The 16,096-nt window shown below is 37.1% G+C and overlaps 1 protein-coding gene across 5 annotated transcripts in view; it reads right to left on the reverse strand.

Moving 5' to 3' along the window:
• LOC131068645 (cell division cycle protein 27 homolog B) overlaps positions 1-16,096 on the reverse strand; it is a 47,380-nt gene that overhangs the window by 19,700 nt on the left and 11,584 nt on the right. For 3 of the 5 annotated variants that reach the window (XM_058003881.2, XM_058003878.2, XM_058003880.2), the window contains 4 exons: positions 10,494-10,804; positions 10,023-10,175; positions 8,952-8,990; positions 8,394-8,628 (listed from right to left, as the gene is read on the reverse strand). In XM_058003881.2, coding sequence (XP_057859864.2) covers positions 8,394-8,628; positions 8,952-8,990; positions 10,023-10,175; positions 10,494-10,804 — 738 coding nt within the window. The remainder of the gene's footprint in view (positions 1-8,393; positions 8,629-8,951; positions 8,991-10,022; positions 10,176-10,493; positions 10,805-16,096) is intronic. The other 2 variants (XM_058003879.2, XM_058003882.2) reach the window with 1 other exon arrangement.

Genomic DNA, 16,096 nt, shown 5'->3' on the forward strand with positions numbered 1-16,096 from the left:
TTGTCCTTCTTAATCTTGCCTAAGTTGTCAATTAATTCGTCCTTCAACCACTCACATACATCAATCTTTGCATTATCTGTGACCATGTCATAAGCACTCTTAATGCACAGACTTGATACTGAATTGAGTCTGTTTGCATGAGTTGCCTTATATCCTAATATCATGCTGATAAATCTTACATTAGTATATTGCACTAGTTAGGTTCATAACTAGGTCATTGAAAACCTTCTTAGTCTTGTCTAGCCTTTTACTGGTGGTCGGTAACCCTGTGACAACTTTCACAGCTTCCTTGGTGATTTTGTGAATTGCATCTAACCAGAAAAATTCACTATGTACCCTGCTTAAGACTATCCTAATCACATCTTTGGGAAATTCAGGAATGCTAAGGATCTTTGTAAATCCTAGAGTTTCAATGATCTTATGTTCATCTTTTACATTACCGGATTCATCACATATGACAGATTTAAACATGGTTTTAATCTCTTCATCTCCTAGTTCCTCAATGTTGCAGTGAATGTAAATTCTGGGGTCTTCAACATAAACAACTCCTTTAGGAATTTGAGAAAAAGCACCTAAAGTATCATCTTTCTTTGCTACTTCGGGAACTAATTGAAATACGGGCCTAGGCCTTTTTACAACTTCGACAACAGTAGGGTTTGCTATATATTCAAGTGCAAAGGTGGATGCCATGATAAAATACCTTTTACTGCCTTTAGGATGGATGATTGCTTGAAATGTTCTTGCCTCTTGCTCGAAATGCCTTAGCTCGGAATCTTTGCGCTCTTCGTAGGTTTGAAATCTCGGTGAAATGAAATGGAGCCAAAACCACAAGTTTATAGTGTTACTTTGCCATCTACCACATTAAATGCATGCTGGTTAAGTATTCACTTAACATTGTTTGTCGGTAATAAAGTAATTTCCAACTTCTCATCTCTAACCAAGGGAATAATAGCACATGTGTCATTAGATCGCCAAACCCTAAACTTCCTGTTGGTGGAGCATCACTCTGTCCTACCGGTGAAGCATCACTCTGTCCTGCAAGTGAAGCATTGACTGGTTCTACCGGTGGAGGAGTATTCCCAATATTTAGATCAGCTTTTCTAATCCATTGTTTTGAGAATTCTTGTTTAACCTCTTCAACTTTTATAATGTTAATTTCTTTACCTTTCAAGCTAGAACTTTTGTTGTCTGCTGATGATCCTTTACTTCTACAGAATTTTGCAATATGCCCAATCTTGTTACATGCATAACAGGTTACATTATTCTTCTAAATAGCTTTCCCATAACCTATGCTGGTTTGTGTTCTGCATTGATTAGATAAATGTCCAAATCTTCCACAAACATAACATCTCACATTCATTCTGCAATTCTCAGAATTGTGACCAACTTTGTTGCATTTAGAACATTGACTGGTGGGTGTGTTGATATTATGATAATTTCTAGATCTACATTCATTTGCTCTGTGACCATACTTATTACAGTTAAAGCATTTTCCATTGAATTTATAAGCATTAGGTTGTCTTACCGGTTTAGTGTGATCATGTGTGTTTGCAATACCGGAGCTTTCACCAACTTCAAAGCCAATTCCAGAAGTGTCACCTTTAGGTTTTTGATTCTTCAACAAGTTGCCAAGTTCCTCTGAGCTTTTCTTGAATTTTTCTTTATATTGATTTGCAGTTTCTAGTTCTCTTTCTAAGAATTCTTTCTGTCTCATCAATTCATTTGAGTCATTCTGAGTGTGCATCAGATCTGTCTTTAATAGATCATTTTCATAGCTAAGTCTTGTGTTTTCATTTGCTGCATCACTAGTCTTCTGGACAATTCTTCTTCGTTCTTCTTCCTATCTTCAATCTCTTTACAAAATCTCATAGTCATATCCTGCATCTCATTCTTTGTAGTTATGTTCTCCAGTTTCAGCTTACTTAACATATCATTAAGTGATTCCTTTTCATCATTCTCATTTTGCATCTTTTCACAAAGTTCTCTTCTCTTATTTCTTGCAATAGTAAGATTCTCTTGAAGTGCCTGAATGATATCCTGAGCTGCTTTAAGATCATCTTCTAGTTTGATATTTTTCAATTTTTCTGCATCATAGTCTGAGAGAGCAGCTTCAAGTTGCTTCATCAAATTTTCCATCTTTACCGGTGTCAAGATCTTCCTCAAGCTGTTAGGCTTCTGAAAATAGAGGACCAGGCTCTGATACCAATTGTTAGGAAACTCACAAATACTGAGAGGGGGGGTGAATCAGTATCTAACCGGTAATTAGAATTTCTCAACTTAAAACATGCAAAACATATTGTAACAGTGTACAGGTATGCAAGAAATAATGCAACAAACAAAAATGAAAGAAACCACATGAAAATCACACCATAACACAATGTTTTAACGAGGAAACCCAGTGTGGGAAAAACCTCGGTGGGATTTGTGACCCACAATATTCACTTACTGGACAATAAGAGAATATTACTTACAATAGGGGCCTGCACGTGCAGGACGGCCAAGTGCCTAGAGCTCACTGCTCAAATGGGAAGTCTCACTGACTTACAATGTGGATTATACAAATCCAATAACTTGTACTGCTTTACAATAGCATCTTCAATGCCAAATTCAGTACCGGTTTCTGCTTTGTTCTTTACATATACCCCTTAACCTATATTTCGCATAATAGGTTTGCCTAATATTTTTCTCCTTACTTCTTCGCTTACATTCCTTACTTGCTTCCAAAATGTCTACAATGATCTCTTTTATATATAAGAGTCATTTTACAATGATATCAAGTCGGCTTACAAAGTTTTTCAAATAATAAACAAAATATAATATAACAAAAATCTATCGGCCTCTGTGCCGATATGCTTCCTTTCTCTGTGCCGATGCCAGTGTTCTGAGTGCCGGTGTAGAATGTGTTCTGCTGATGCCGGTGAACTATCTTGCCGGTGTAATGCCTTGCCGATGCCATAGGATTGTAAGGTTGCCATCAATGACAAAACCTTCAATCGCATACAATGTCTCATTGGAGTGTGCATATGCCAACAGACATATCTAATATCTACAGTGTTAAGGAATTCCTTCCTCAAAAAAGTCCTAAACAAAGCAAATGAAGTGTGATGGCTGCAAATGAACATATATATTTCAAGCCTCTTATCCTCACCCAATCTATCTGCCAATGTCCTTCAATGTGTTGTTCAATGCATGAACACATGGGTTCCAAAATATGTACTTGTAAGCACCCTCCACCATCAATCTAGCTACCTTACACACACAAGTTGAATCAATTCTTACTTGTACAACATTAGAGGCTCCAAACTCTTCTATGGCATCCTTCAAAATTTGAAATTGGAAGTTTGCATCCTTCCTCTTCCCTAAACAATCAATAGATTCAAAAAAATAAGAGTTAGCTAATCATGTGACAACGATATTAATGAATTGTCAATGCATGATATCGGTTCACCCATACAAGATGATAGAGCAGCCATCTGTTATGCAAAATTGTCTCATTTCTTCCATCACACTCGCCTTAAAATATTCTCTATAAGAAAGGGTGATCTGTAGCTTATGTTCTTCAGGTGACACAAATGAGATAACAACAACGATCACATATTTGAACATTTGTTTAAAATAGAGAGAATGTGCCACATGAAATGGTATGGCATGAGCATAAAAAAACTTAGCAATAGAAGACTCGACCACGTCTCATGATTGTATATTAAACAAGCTTGCAACAATAGTAGTTCTTTTCTTTCCCTTGGTAGAAGTAGAACCCTCTCGCCTTTGAATTCCAACATGCATGATTTTTTAGGGCAATAGCACACCAAATTGCACACTATCCAATTATATTCCCTTCTTTCTTGCCTCTCCATCCATATGCAACCTAGTTACCTCAACTTTCTCAATTAAAACTTAGCCTCAAAACTATTGACCCCTTGTCGCACAAAAGATGAGAATATACTCTAGTATAGTTGTCTCTATCGTCTTTGCCGCACAAATGACATAGCCATAATCTACTCCCCCTTGAATTATTTTCTTGTCTCTGTCTATTTCTATTGAATATTGTTGGAGATGTTTTTGGAGTTAAATATGTCTTTTGCATAGTTCTTGAGGGGACCAAAAGCACATTCAAATGGGTTAAATGAACTTGTTGACCCTACAACACTCACACTTCTAGAAGAACCCAAGTAGCAACTATACTTCTATACCTATAATTCTTTGTTGCATTTGAACTTCAATCTCTCCATGCTCATTGTTTCTTTTTGTTAAGAATTTAAAATACAGCTGCAAGTAGAAATAAAAGAAAAAAAATGAACAAAATACGCTCCCTCTAGATTGGAAAATTTCAATAAAACTAAAAAATAATAGTAAACTTACCTCAAATATAGTAGTAAACTTACCTCAAATATAGTGGATTTGACACCTACTGCCTTCTTTCCACTATTGTTCTCCACTTTTAACTACTGCTCCTTCTGTTCGTTTTTAGTTGTTTTAGGTTTAAGTATAGTTTAGAGGGTGAGGGTCCTTGTATGCCCACCATCCCTTTTTTAAATTGGGTTTTTTTATTAGAATGCGTTTAAAAAGGGCTAGGGAAGTCATCCCCTATGTCTCTCTGGCATCCCCTATTTTTTTTTGGGCATCCTATGGATGTTTCCTATTCATGAAAAAAATGTATCCTATAAAGAGAGGGGCATTTAGGGTAGGAGAGGCATCCCCAAGGAGCATAGGTTCAATAGAAAGCGTTATTAAAAGTAAACCAATAGACCAAGGAACTGTTTTTACCAAATTGCCAGAGGCAGCCATCTATTTTCTTTGTTCATTGTATTGACCATTAGCAAACACGCTTTATCTATGATCATGAATACACTGTGTCAAAATATCACAATGCTAGACACTTTAATAGATGTCATATGCTAGATTTTTTTTTATAGCACCCGCTACTTTTGTAGTTAAAGTCATATTAATGTACTCATTTCCATCAATTGTAAGACCTTTTTAGCGACTTCAATATGCAAGGCTTCCAATGCTACATTTGCATTTCATACATTGTTAGATTAATAAATTATTTAATTATCACATGTTTGCTTCATAAATACTAACTAATAATTATTGATAAAATAGTTGGTCATACTATTTCATAATTATTGATAAGATTATGGATTTTTATAGGTATTTTGTCACAGGTATTTTGTCACATTTATAAATACCCAAAGTGCATGTGTACCATCTCCTTAAAATACAATTACTACTTTCACTCCCCTCTACATGTTAAGTTCTAATTTGTGGTACTCGAGCCATCACTTGGAATCTATGTTAGAGAGGAAGAGATGCTATAACAAATAATAAGGATGACAATCAAGATGTTTATCCAAGTGGCATTTAATGCCATGGTGTGTTGATTAAAACTAAGCATTGTCGTTGTTGCCACCATAGTTGAAATACTCATAGAGTAGTTGGCAAGTTTTTAAAAACTAGGGAAGAGAAAATATTGCAATGAGTGAGGGCAAGGATAGCCATTGCAACATCCATAGCTGCTTCTCAAGGTGCTGCAATCAACCTTGAATCAGATATAGATGCACTTCAGAGCATAGTGACCTCTCTTTGTGGCCCACGTATCCAAAACAAATCCACCACCACTACGAGCACCACTTCATCTACTTCTAGTAGAGCACCAGCATCAGTGTTGCGGCCTATATATAATTATTTTGTGGCTAGAAACACACCTAGAGCAGAACCATCATTGAAGTCAACTGGGTGGAACAAGGAGATGCATGAGCATGCAGACATTGCATTTTCTGGTTACCGCACATGCATTCAATGGAGCAACAAATCCTTATCGGGAGAATTTGGTTACTGCACTGGCAATTGCAAGAAAAGGCTACAATGCACCTTCTCGCACTGACTTGAGTGGAAGGTTAGTTCAGTTGATTCAAAAAAATTGATAACTTATGTTGACTTTAAAAATTTAGACTAAATTTGTTCTTTTATTTATAGTAATTTATGTTCAATTTAAGCTATTTTTGGTTTAAAAATTAAAATTGTGTACTTAATTTCACTTTGTACTTGTAAATTGCTCGTGAATGCAATTGATAGGGCAATAGCACTGGTGGAAGAATAAAGAAAGGACTAGAAAAAAAATGGCTGCACTATTCTTTCTAATGGGTGGGTGGATGGGAAAAACCACACCATCATTAATTTTTTGGTTGCTTGCAAAAATAATGTGGCTTTCTTGAAATCGATGGATGCAGAAACTTTGGCTCTAATGTTGTAGGAAGTTGTCATGGAGGTGGCAATTGAAAATGTGGTGCAAACAATAACTGATAATGCAGCAGCATATGTGGCGGCTTGTAGAATCATTCAAGAGAAACACTAGACACTTTTTTGGACACCTTGTGTAGCACAAGTGCTTGACTTTCATTTAGAGGACATAGACAAACTTGATTGCTGAAACCAATTTTAAAGGATGCAAGGAGGATCACAAGATATATTTACAATCACCCCATGGTTCTTCACTTGATGAGAGAGCACACAGAAGGGAAAGAGTTGGTAAGATCGGGTGTCACAAGGTTTATTAACGTTGCAAAGAATTATAGGTTCATTGAAAGCTTAGAAACAAATGTTTGAGAGTCAAACATGACTAGACTCAACTTATTCGAAGAAGCCTGAAGGTGAGAGGAATGCATGCATAGTTTTCGACCACCTATTTGCACAAAGAGCTACAGAGATTGTTGTCATAACTTCAAAACTTCGAATTTAAATTCAAATTGAATATTTAATTTTTTTATTCAAGTCTTTCATTATAGAAAAGTTTCAATCTTTTTCTATTTTTAAATTGTAGGTGTTGGAGCTCTTGGTTAGAGTTCTCCACTTGGTAGATAGGGCACAAACCCCTATGGGGTATCTTTATGAGGCCAACGATAGAGCCAAGGAGTCTATCAAAAATTATTACAAGGGGGAGGGACTGCCTCAAAATTGATCCCATATGGGAGATTATTGATAGGAGGTGGAAAAATAAACTCCACCAACCCTCATTTTCTGTTCTCAAATACCGGTGGAGAGGTTGTGGAGGGCCTCACTACAAGCATTAAAAGGCTAAAATCCAAGGTTGAGGTGAGAGACCTCGTTGTCAATGTATTGCAAAATTATAGGGAATCAAAGGGTAGGCTCTTTTCTTCAGAGCTAGCTAAGAGAGGAAGAACCACTCAAACACCAGGCATAATAATTCTAACTCTTCAAAAAAAAATTGTAGACTATCGGTGGACAAATTGTGGTGGAAATACAACAAATCTTCAAAGATTTTCCCTTCATGTCATATGCCAACCACACTAAGAAGAGGAACAAATTAGCTCAAAAACACCTCAATGACCTTGTCTTTGGTAGTGCATAAAAAAAGGAGAGAAAATATCAAGTGATCCAAATGATTTGGATGAGATGGATCCTTACACTAATTGAATAGGGCAGGAGAAGCCTCCATTGTTTACCAAGGACGAGATCTATAATTTGGAGAGGAGGACAATGGAGGTAAGGGGGCAGAATGAGATTGTCATTGGATGACATTGAGGATGAGGAGGAGCCATTGCCAGTGCTGCCAATATCTACATACAAGATGGAGTTCAAGCCACAACCTATCATGTCGAGTGAGGTGGATGAGTCAAGTAGACTCCTAGGACTACACCCTCTATTTCTACCTCTCCCCTAATTTTCACTAGAGCTGAGAAAAGGAAGATGTAAAATGTTTCGATGTAGTATTTACTTTTAGTTTTACAAAAACAATTTGATATTTTCATTTTGTTTTAGACTGTCAACCATCAACATTCCACATGATGCCATTTTGTACCCAATTTGCATTTAAATAAATCAAATATAACTCCACTCAACTTGTTTCATTTATGTACTCATTTATTCACTCATTGGATGCATCTCCTCATTGAATTTTGCAACAAAAAAAAATGCTTCTAATGAAATTTAAGCAATTTTTTAAGTTTTCAAGTTTTTCAACTATGGTTGCAACCAAGGCTCAAACCCCCACTAGGCCACTAAGCTCTCGAAGTTTGAACCCTCACAAGGCCATTGTGCTCATGGGTTTAATATCCTAAAGTATTTGTTGTTGTCTATGAACAAAGCCCCACTACGCTCGTGAGTTTTGTGTACCCTTACTGAGCCATTAACCTCACAAGTTTGAAATTCTAGCTTAAATGCTAGGTGAAAAAATCCCCCTTTTAACTCAGGATTTATGCAAACAAAGAAATGTGTGCTTGTGGACCATAACATGAGATGTTTCCACATAGTTCTTTTGAGGTATATATTATGAGAAAAAAACTACATTACACATAAAACAAAAAACTGCTATACCTTTCCTAGCTTTGATTTTTCAATGCACAAAGTGAAACTAGATTGTATTAACGTACCAGGATCAAAACTGCTTTCTATAGTTGAGTGCCCTTTACGAGCAGTAGCTGTGCGAAGCGTACTTGGTGGATTTATCTTGTTTGTCGGCAAAAAGCCTCCCCCAAGTTTAGAAGAGGAATTCCCAGTTCCATTTCCCCCTACTGACAAAACAGACGAGCTAACTTGTCCCGTTGCATCACCAGAAAGCCTTGTACTGCGGCGGGGTGCTGTTTCAGAAAATAGCCTTCCTGATACCTGCAATAAGATGTCATATAGCTAATGAGATGAACCACAGAAAATACCCATAATAATAATAAATGTGTCATATTTTATGTTGCAAAAGAAAATATGCCTAAAAAAGATGTAAGAACAAATATGAAAATCACCATTGCAATTCTCATGCACATTTTGCATTGAGATGCACACAAGCAACAATTCAACCATTCTATAGGGATAGAATTCTACATAACAGTGATACAATAAATCCAGTAAAGACCATACAAAGGCTCCACAATCTACATCATATGATCACGGTGACTGAACAAGTCCTCAAATGTGAGAGAGGCATGAGCATGCACCTGGGAGTATGCAGCACGTGTGGAAGATGATCGAATGCTCTGCACTCAAACCCAATCAAAAGGAACGAATGAGAAGGTAAAATACAAGATCTGTGATGCATTTGGCTAAACAAAACTGAAAACGGTTTGGGGATGTCTGGCCACATTTGAACAGTAATATCTGGTATTGCAAAAAAACAGGCAAAAGAGGATCGGGGCATCCAATGAATGTACTAATCTTCCACAGCAACAAAACCAGATTCTAGCTTCCCAAATAAAATGCAAATGGCTTGGCAAAAGAAAAAGTTAAGGTATACACCATTTGAAAAATGGAACATCAAATTACTCAGCTTCATACAGAAAAAACAGCTTAGCATTAAACCAGTTATATGCTCTATAAGATGAAATGCTCCAAGACATTTTCAAGAAAAAAAGCACTTGTAGAAAGAAATAAAATCAGAAAAAGGTTAAAAAAAAATCAAGCCAAACAATCTGGTTTTAATATTAAGTCAATAAAAATCAGTACATGCTTCTGCAGGCACAACCAAGAGTTACAAGGCAACAGGCAGTGAAGGAAGTAAAGAACCTTACTCCCAGTTTACCATCTTAATATATAATAAGGTACAATAACAATGCAGGCTATATAAAGTCAATAAAAATCGGTACATGCTTCTGCAGGCACAACCAAGAGTTACATGGCAACAGGCAGTGAAGGAAGTAAAGAACCTTACCCCCAGTTTACCATCTTAATATATAATAAGGCACAATAACAATGCAGGCTATATAAAAGTATTTTAACCATCATTAACTGCTATAAAAGACAGTTATGTTACTCGTGTGGAATACAGAAAACAGAAAAAAATTAATAACCAAAACCAAGCTGACCATCCCAGTGTGAAGAATAGAAAACAATCCAATGTACGAATGTAGAAGCCAAAACTCATTATGAAAATTGATTGAGAACATGCAAGCTTTCAAGAATGCTTACTACACAGAATGAATGGTATCCTATCAGATAAAAAAATACATATATAACAAAGTAAAATGTATACAAAGTTAAGTGTCAACGTATAAAAAAGAATAATTGAGAACCTTTCTTAATTTGCCTTCATCCATAAATTTCCTTCTCGGTGGTTGGCCTGGGGCATTGACACCTGACCTTGGAGATATATCTGCAGCAGTTGTATTAGGATTTTGCTGATATTGAATATTCCTATTTAGAGGTGGTGGACCTGCTGGAACAACCTGTTTGAATTGCAGGATATTAAAAACATTGGACATCAGAACAAGCTCTCTAAGACAACTCTAGTAATAAAACTCCTATAATAAGCAAATTTGAATAGATAGTTCTTTTATAAATCAAAATGAATAATTATTGGAATTCACAAAGCAATCCTGGTCTACAAAGGAGATAAATAATAGATAAATCATAAAATGACTAAAGAAACTTTCTACCTATGTAAGAACTTCAGAACCAGACCATATCACATGAAAGCAATAATCCCCATTCCAAAATCTGTGACTACACAATTTTTCAGAAACAGCTAGGATTTCAATGCTTACTTGTGATGCAACCGGAGAAGGAGTACTGTATGCTGTCATGTTCACTGTAAATGGCGTGTTATGAAGGGCAACATTCCCTGGAACTGGACCAGGAGCATGTCCAGCTGGCAATTCTCCCACACCAGCTGCACCTAATTGTTTTGCCTGTCTTGGGCTTGGCTCACCAGAGTGGGAAGAGCGGCTGGGAGGAAAAACACGCTCATCACCTGATGATGCCAAGTATTGAGAACTTAGTTCTAACTGCATTTGCTGCTGTTGTAGTCGGAAAACTGCTGAATCGCCTAAAAGCTCAGCTGCTTCTTCAGTGGCACCTATATCACCATACATTTTCTTTAAATATGACTTCAGTGTGTGAATTAATAGAAAATTTTGAACAAAAATAATAGTAAAAACCTGACAATCTTTTCTATTTAAATTGTCTTTAGAATTTCAGCAACTGATGACATCTTCCTGGACTCCTTGATTTTTGAAATCTCAAAAACAAACTAAGTTCTATTTTCTTTATCATAATGGATAAACATGGTAACTAGTGTACACATAGAAGGATACAGGTACGCCTTTATTTTAAAGAAAACTGGACACAGGTGGATGGATGTGTCGTATACATTAAAAATTTTATATAAGAAATATTTGTCAAAATTGTCAGCTGCTTCTAATAAATAAATATATATAAAGGTCAGTTTTTTAATTTTCAAGATGCTTGACATGTTGTGGATATGTCCCATATGAAGACTTTCATAACCATGTGTAACAGGAATGAGGTAATGTTGCTCAACTCAAGATAGAAAAGAACGTGAATAGATATGGTCATCCCCTTAGGCACCAAAAATGTTTAAGTCGAGATGGATTGAACGAAATGAGGAGACAAATGCCCTCTCTTTATACACCATTCCTACACAGAAAGAGGATATTTGGCCAACTTGGTCAAGACATTTATCCCAATAAAATGTTGTAAAAACATAAAACACAAAACACATCTCTACATCACTTAATAAAAGTGGTCTTACCAACATGTGAGCCCCGCCATACAAGAAAACAAAATAAGATAAAAGGTGGCCAAATGATGTACAACATGCTGGTAACTCAATGGGACCCATAGAAAAGAGTTGCCCGTCAAGATTATACAATATAGTTATATTGTTTTCATAATTAAATATATTTGTAAACGTTTTGGCAAATACCTTTGTCTAGCCAATGAGACTGTTAACAAAACATTTCCACTTCCACTCGTTTGTATGTATGGAGATGGATCTCACAATAGAATTTCTTGAGGAAATTACTCTAATGGTGAACTTGGATACAGTATTTGCAGCTACTAGTGATAATGAATGTCCCAACTACAATGATGAAGAGTCTATCCAAGAGCAAGATTGGGTTGACGTTAAGAAAAAGAATAAGAAAGATCCTAGTTGTAACTCACATCCAATGACTCGAAGATCATTTAATTTGAAATGATCTGATTGTAGAATGTAATGTGCTTTAGCTATTGACAAAGGGAGGAATAAGCCTCTTCATAATTGATTGGAGCTAGTGAACCATAAGTTTTCAGACCTTGTGCTCGGGTGCTATTTTTGTGGCTCCTAGCTGCTGAACCATGTTAACCATGTTCATAGCTCATGCAATAATTTGGTTTCTACACGGGCACCTTCAACAGCGCAAAAGACAGTATTTGTCATAAATAATGGACCTTGGAAAATGGAAAATGGAAAATGCCAACCTCTACATAAAAAAATCGTGCCCTAATTTTGATCCATTATCTTGCTCATTGTGCACTTCCCCCTCTTGGATCCAGCTATGCAATCTCCCAAAGGAATACTAGATAATTGAAGGGCCAACAGAAATTGGAAACATGGGTAAATTTGTTTCTATCTAACAAAAGGTCTTTAACGACAACTCCAAACTTTATGTGTGGTAACGACAACTCCAAACTTTATGTGCGGTTATATATTTTTCCATTCAAGAAATCCCCAAAGATTTCATTATATATATGGAAGCGAGAAAATGCTCCCAATCTATTGATATTTGATATAAAAGATCAAAAATACTTTTTCCTTAGGTGCAAAAGCCAATCACATTCCACCATCAATTGTCCAAGGGTCTCCAAACACAACAAATATAATTGCACATGGCATAACAGACTACATCAAAAAGAAAAATCTAATGGAAAAACAAGCTGAAGACTTGGCTAGAGAAGAAATCTATTAGAAATCTAAATCAAGACAAACTTCATTGGAGGAGGAGGCCTTTAACACAATTTTTTTCAAGAATGCATCTATAGTCTGAAGGTCACAAAAGAGAATCCACTTCATTAGATCGATTAAGGAAAACTTATTAACAAAGATGAAAGACGCTCAAGATGAGGTAGTCCCTTTTTTCAAAGATCAATCGGAAACAAATGGGGCTTTGTGATGAATATGTTTGACACATTCCAACCTTTATATCTAAAAAGAACTCAAAGGAAGAGGTCAAACTTGTAGTATTCCAACAAAACATAGACAAAGCTCCCAATTCAAATGGGTTTCCAGCATGCTTCTATCAAAAATGAAGGATAATTATTAATCATAATGTGTAGACCATAGTCAAGGGTTCAAGGAATTCCAAAAAGATTCTTGAAGATATCAATAAAATCAACATCACTCTCATTTTGGCATGTCCTCTTTCCAAACATGTCATAAAAAGACCCTTAGCCTATTATTCAGCTTTTTGTAGGCTAAGGGTTGGTGCAAAGTAAATAATTTAATTTAACTTAGGTTGTCTAGAAGAAGATTTACAATTAATGCATAAAAAGGCAACTTAATTTTATTAATGAAAATGTTGTTTTAAAAAGGAGGACCAAAAAGAGTTGATAAGAATGAGGTCCAAAAGCAATACTGACTAAAAGGACTTTCCAGACACTTTTCAAAAATAAAGTTTTGAAGGGAAAAGGAAAAAGCTAGGTTACCGGGTTCGCCTCTGGGCCCTCCTGGTACGGGTCCAGGTTCGACCGGGTCCGTGGTACGGGTCCGGTTCGACCTGGGTTCGACCAGGGTTCGAAAAACCCAGAGTGGGTTCGACCAGGGTCGAACCCAGTCGAACCTGGGCGGCCTGTAAAGTCAAAAAACAATGCAAATTTAATTTTTTTTTCAATTCCGCCTTGTAAAAAGTGAAAGTTATAACCTTAAAAAGCAAAAAATTAGACGTCTTAAAAAAACAGAAAACTAATGCACGCCATGGAGTTCCGTGTGGGTTTGAAGGTTGTGATTTGGTGTTGGCGGCGGGGGCGCTGCCCCTCGACCCCGCCCTGTATCGCGACAGGGAGCGCGCCCTGGGACCCTGCGAGGGGCGCTATCCCTCTACCCCGCAAGGGGCACTGCCCCTTGACCCTGCTGGGGGCACTGCCCCTTGACCCCGTTGGGGGCGTTGCCGGCAAAATCCAGGTCCTCAGTTTGAAAAATTAAACTTGGATGTTCTTAGTTTGAATCCATTTAATGATAAAACTTTAAATTGTTGAAAGTTGAAACAATGATACTTGAATATTTTATCATTTTGATATTAGACTTGATGTATATGATGTTGTTATGGTATGATCATGATGCTATGATTACAGGTTTATGTTGGTTTTGTTGTTTATATGATCCTATGTGACATGCTAATCTTAATTCATGCTTATAGGTTGCATATATATATAATTTACATGTTTTTGTACTAACGAACGCAAACCCCTTTTCAAAATTTTGCCGTACCGGCGTACCGGGTTCTTCGAACCCAAACCGGTGCCTGAACCCGAACCGGTAACTTAGGGAAAAAGAAAAAGAACATGATATTAGTTTTCCTAAATAAAAGAAAAGCCTATATAAGGAGTTTAGTATATAGAGCTAGGTTATCGGGTTCGCCTCTGGGCCCCCCTGGTACAGGTCCGGGTTCGACCAGGTCCGTGGTACGGGTCCGGTTCGACCTAGGTTCGACTAGGGTTCGAAAAACCCAGAGTGGGGTCGACCAGGGTTGAACCCAATCGAACCCGAGCGGACCTAGTCGAACCTGGGCGGCTGGGCGGCCCGTAAAGTCAAAAAACAATGCAAATTTAATTTTTTTTTCAATTCCGCCTTGTAAAAAGTGAAAGTTATAACCTTAAAAAGCAAAAAATTAGATGTCTTAAAAAAACAAAAAACTGATGCACGCCATGGAGTTCCGTGTGGGTTTGAAGGTTGTGATTTGGTGTTGGCGGCGGGGGCGCTGCCCCTCGACCCCGCCCTATACCGCGACAGGGAGCGCGCCCTGGGCGCTACCCCGGGACCCTGCGAGGGGCTCTACCCCTTGACCCCGCTGGGGGCGCTGCCCCTTGACCCCGTTGGGGGCGTTGCCAACAAAATCCAAGTCCTCAGTTTGAAAAATTAAACTTGGATGTTCTTAGTTTCAATCCATTTAATGATCAAACTTTAAATTGTTGAAAGTTGAAACAATGATACTTGAATATTTTATCATTTTGATATTAGACTTGATGTATATGATGCTGTTATGGTATGATCATGATGCTACGATTACAAGTTTATGTTGGTTTTGTTGTTTATATGATGCTATGTGACATGCTAATCTTAATTCATGCTTATAGGTTGCATATATATATATAATTTACATGTTTTTGTACTAACGAACCCAAACCCCTTTTCAAAATTTTGCCGTGCCGGCGTACCGGGTTCTTCGAACCCGAACCGGTGCCCGAACCTGAACCGGTAACTTAGATATAGAGGATTGCAAATTCTTATTATCAAATTCATATTTCTCTTGAGATTGAGTATTGTTCATCTTTTCTACCCTAGGATGAAAACTCTTTAGCAAAATTCATGTCCCAAACGCACAACTCCTTGAAGACATTTAATCTAATAATAAAACTGCTTTTCAACACTATTACAATAATAATATTACTAATATTTTACTAATTATAATAGCTTTTGTTTTAATGAATAATAATAAATATTTTTTGGGCTTGTTGGCGGACTTGTTGCAAGGTTATTTGGTTTTAGGCACCAACATGTGTATAAAAGCAAGTGCTATAACCTTCATTTCATCATGGAAAGTTTTATGCTTTTTGAATTTGCCATTGTAGATTCCTCTCAACAGGGACAAAAACCTCAATTTGGAACACCTCCAGGATGGACGCAACCCATGCCTGAGCCAGATTCATTCATTTCATGCTGAAGCAAGTTGATCAATTTTCTAAAGCCACCCTTCCATAGGTCTCCAATTCTATCTGAGTGACCCCTCAATGCAGCAACTCCCCATTGAGCAGATCAGGGTCATAACATGGTATTATACTGCACCATTTTCAAGGTGCATTGGACTGAGATATTATCTATAGACCTTACATTGAATTTCCAAGACGCGAAGACTTCAATACATTGCAAATTGGAGTTGCCAAACCAACTCTCCACACCCAGGGTTACCTCATTTAATGATTGAGCAAAGCAAGTGCCCAATCGGGCGTAAACAACCAGGCACCTACTTCAGCAATTCTTATAGTGACAGATATTGTAACCTCTGATCCATGTGCATAACAGTGCTCACCTATAGGTTATAGTACAACTCAAGAGTGGTGTGCTTCAAATTGTGAGGTGTTAATGATATAT

The sequence above is a fragment of the Cryptomeria japonica genome, chromosome 6 (genome assembly GCF_030272615.1).
Source record: "Cryptomeria japonica chromosome 6, Sugi_1.0, whole genome shotgun sequence".
NCBI lineage: Eukaryota > Viridiplantae > Streptophyta > Pinopsida > Cupressales > Cupressaceae > Cryptomeria > Cryptomeria japonica.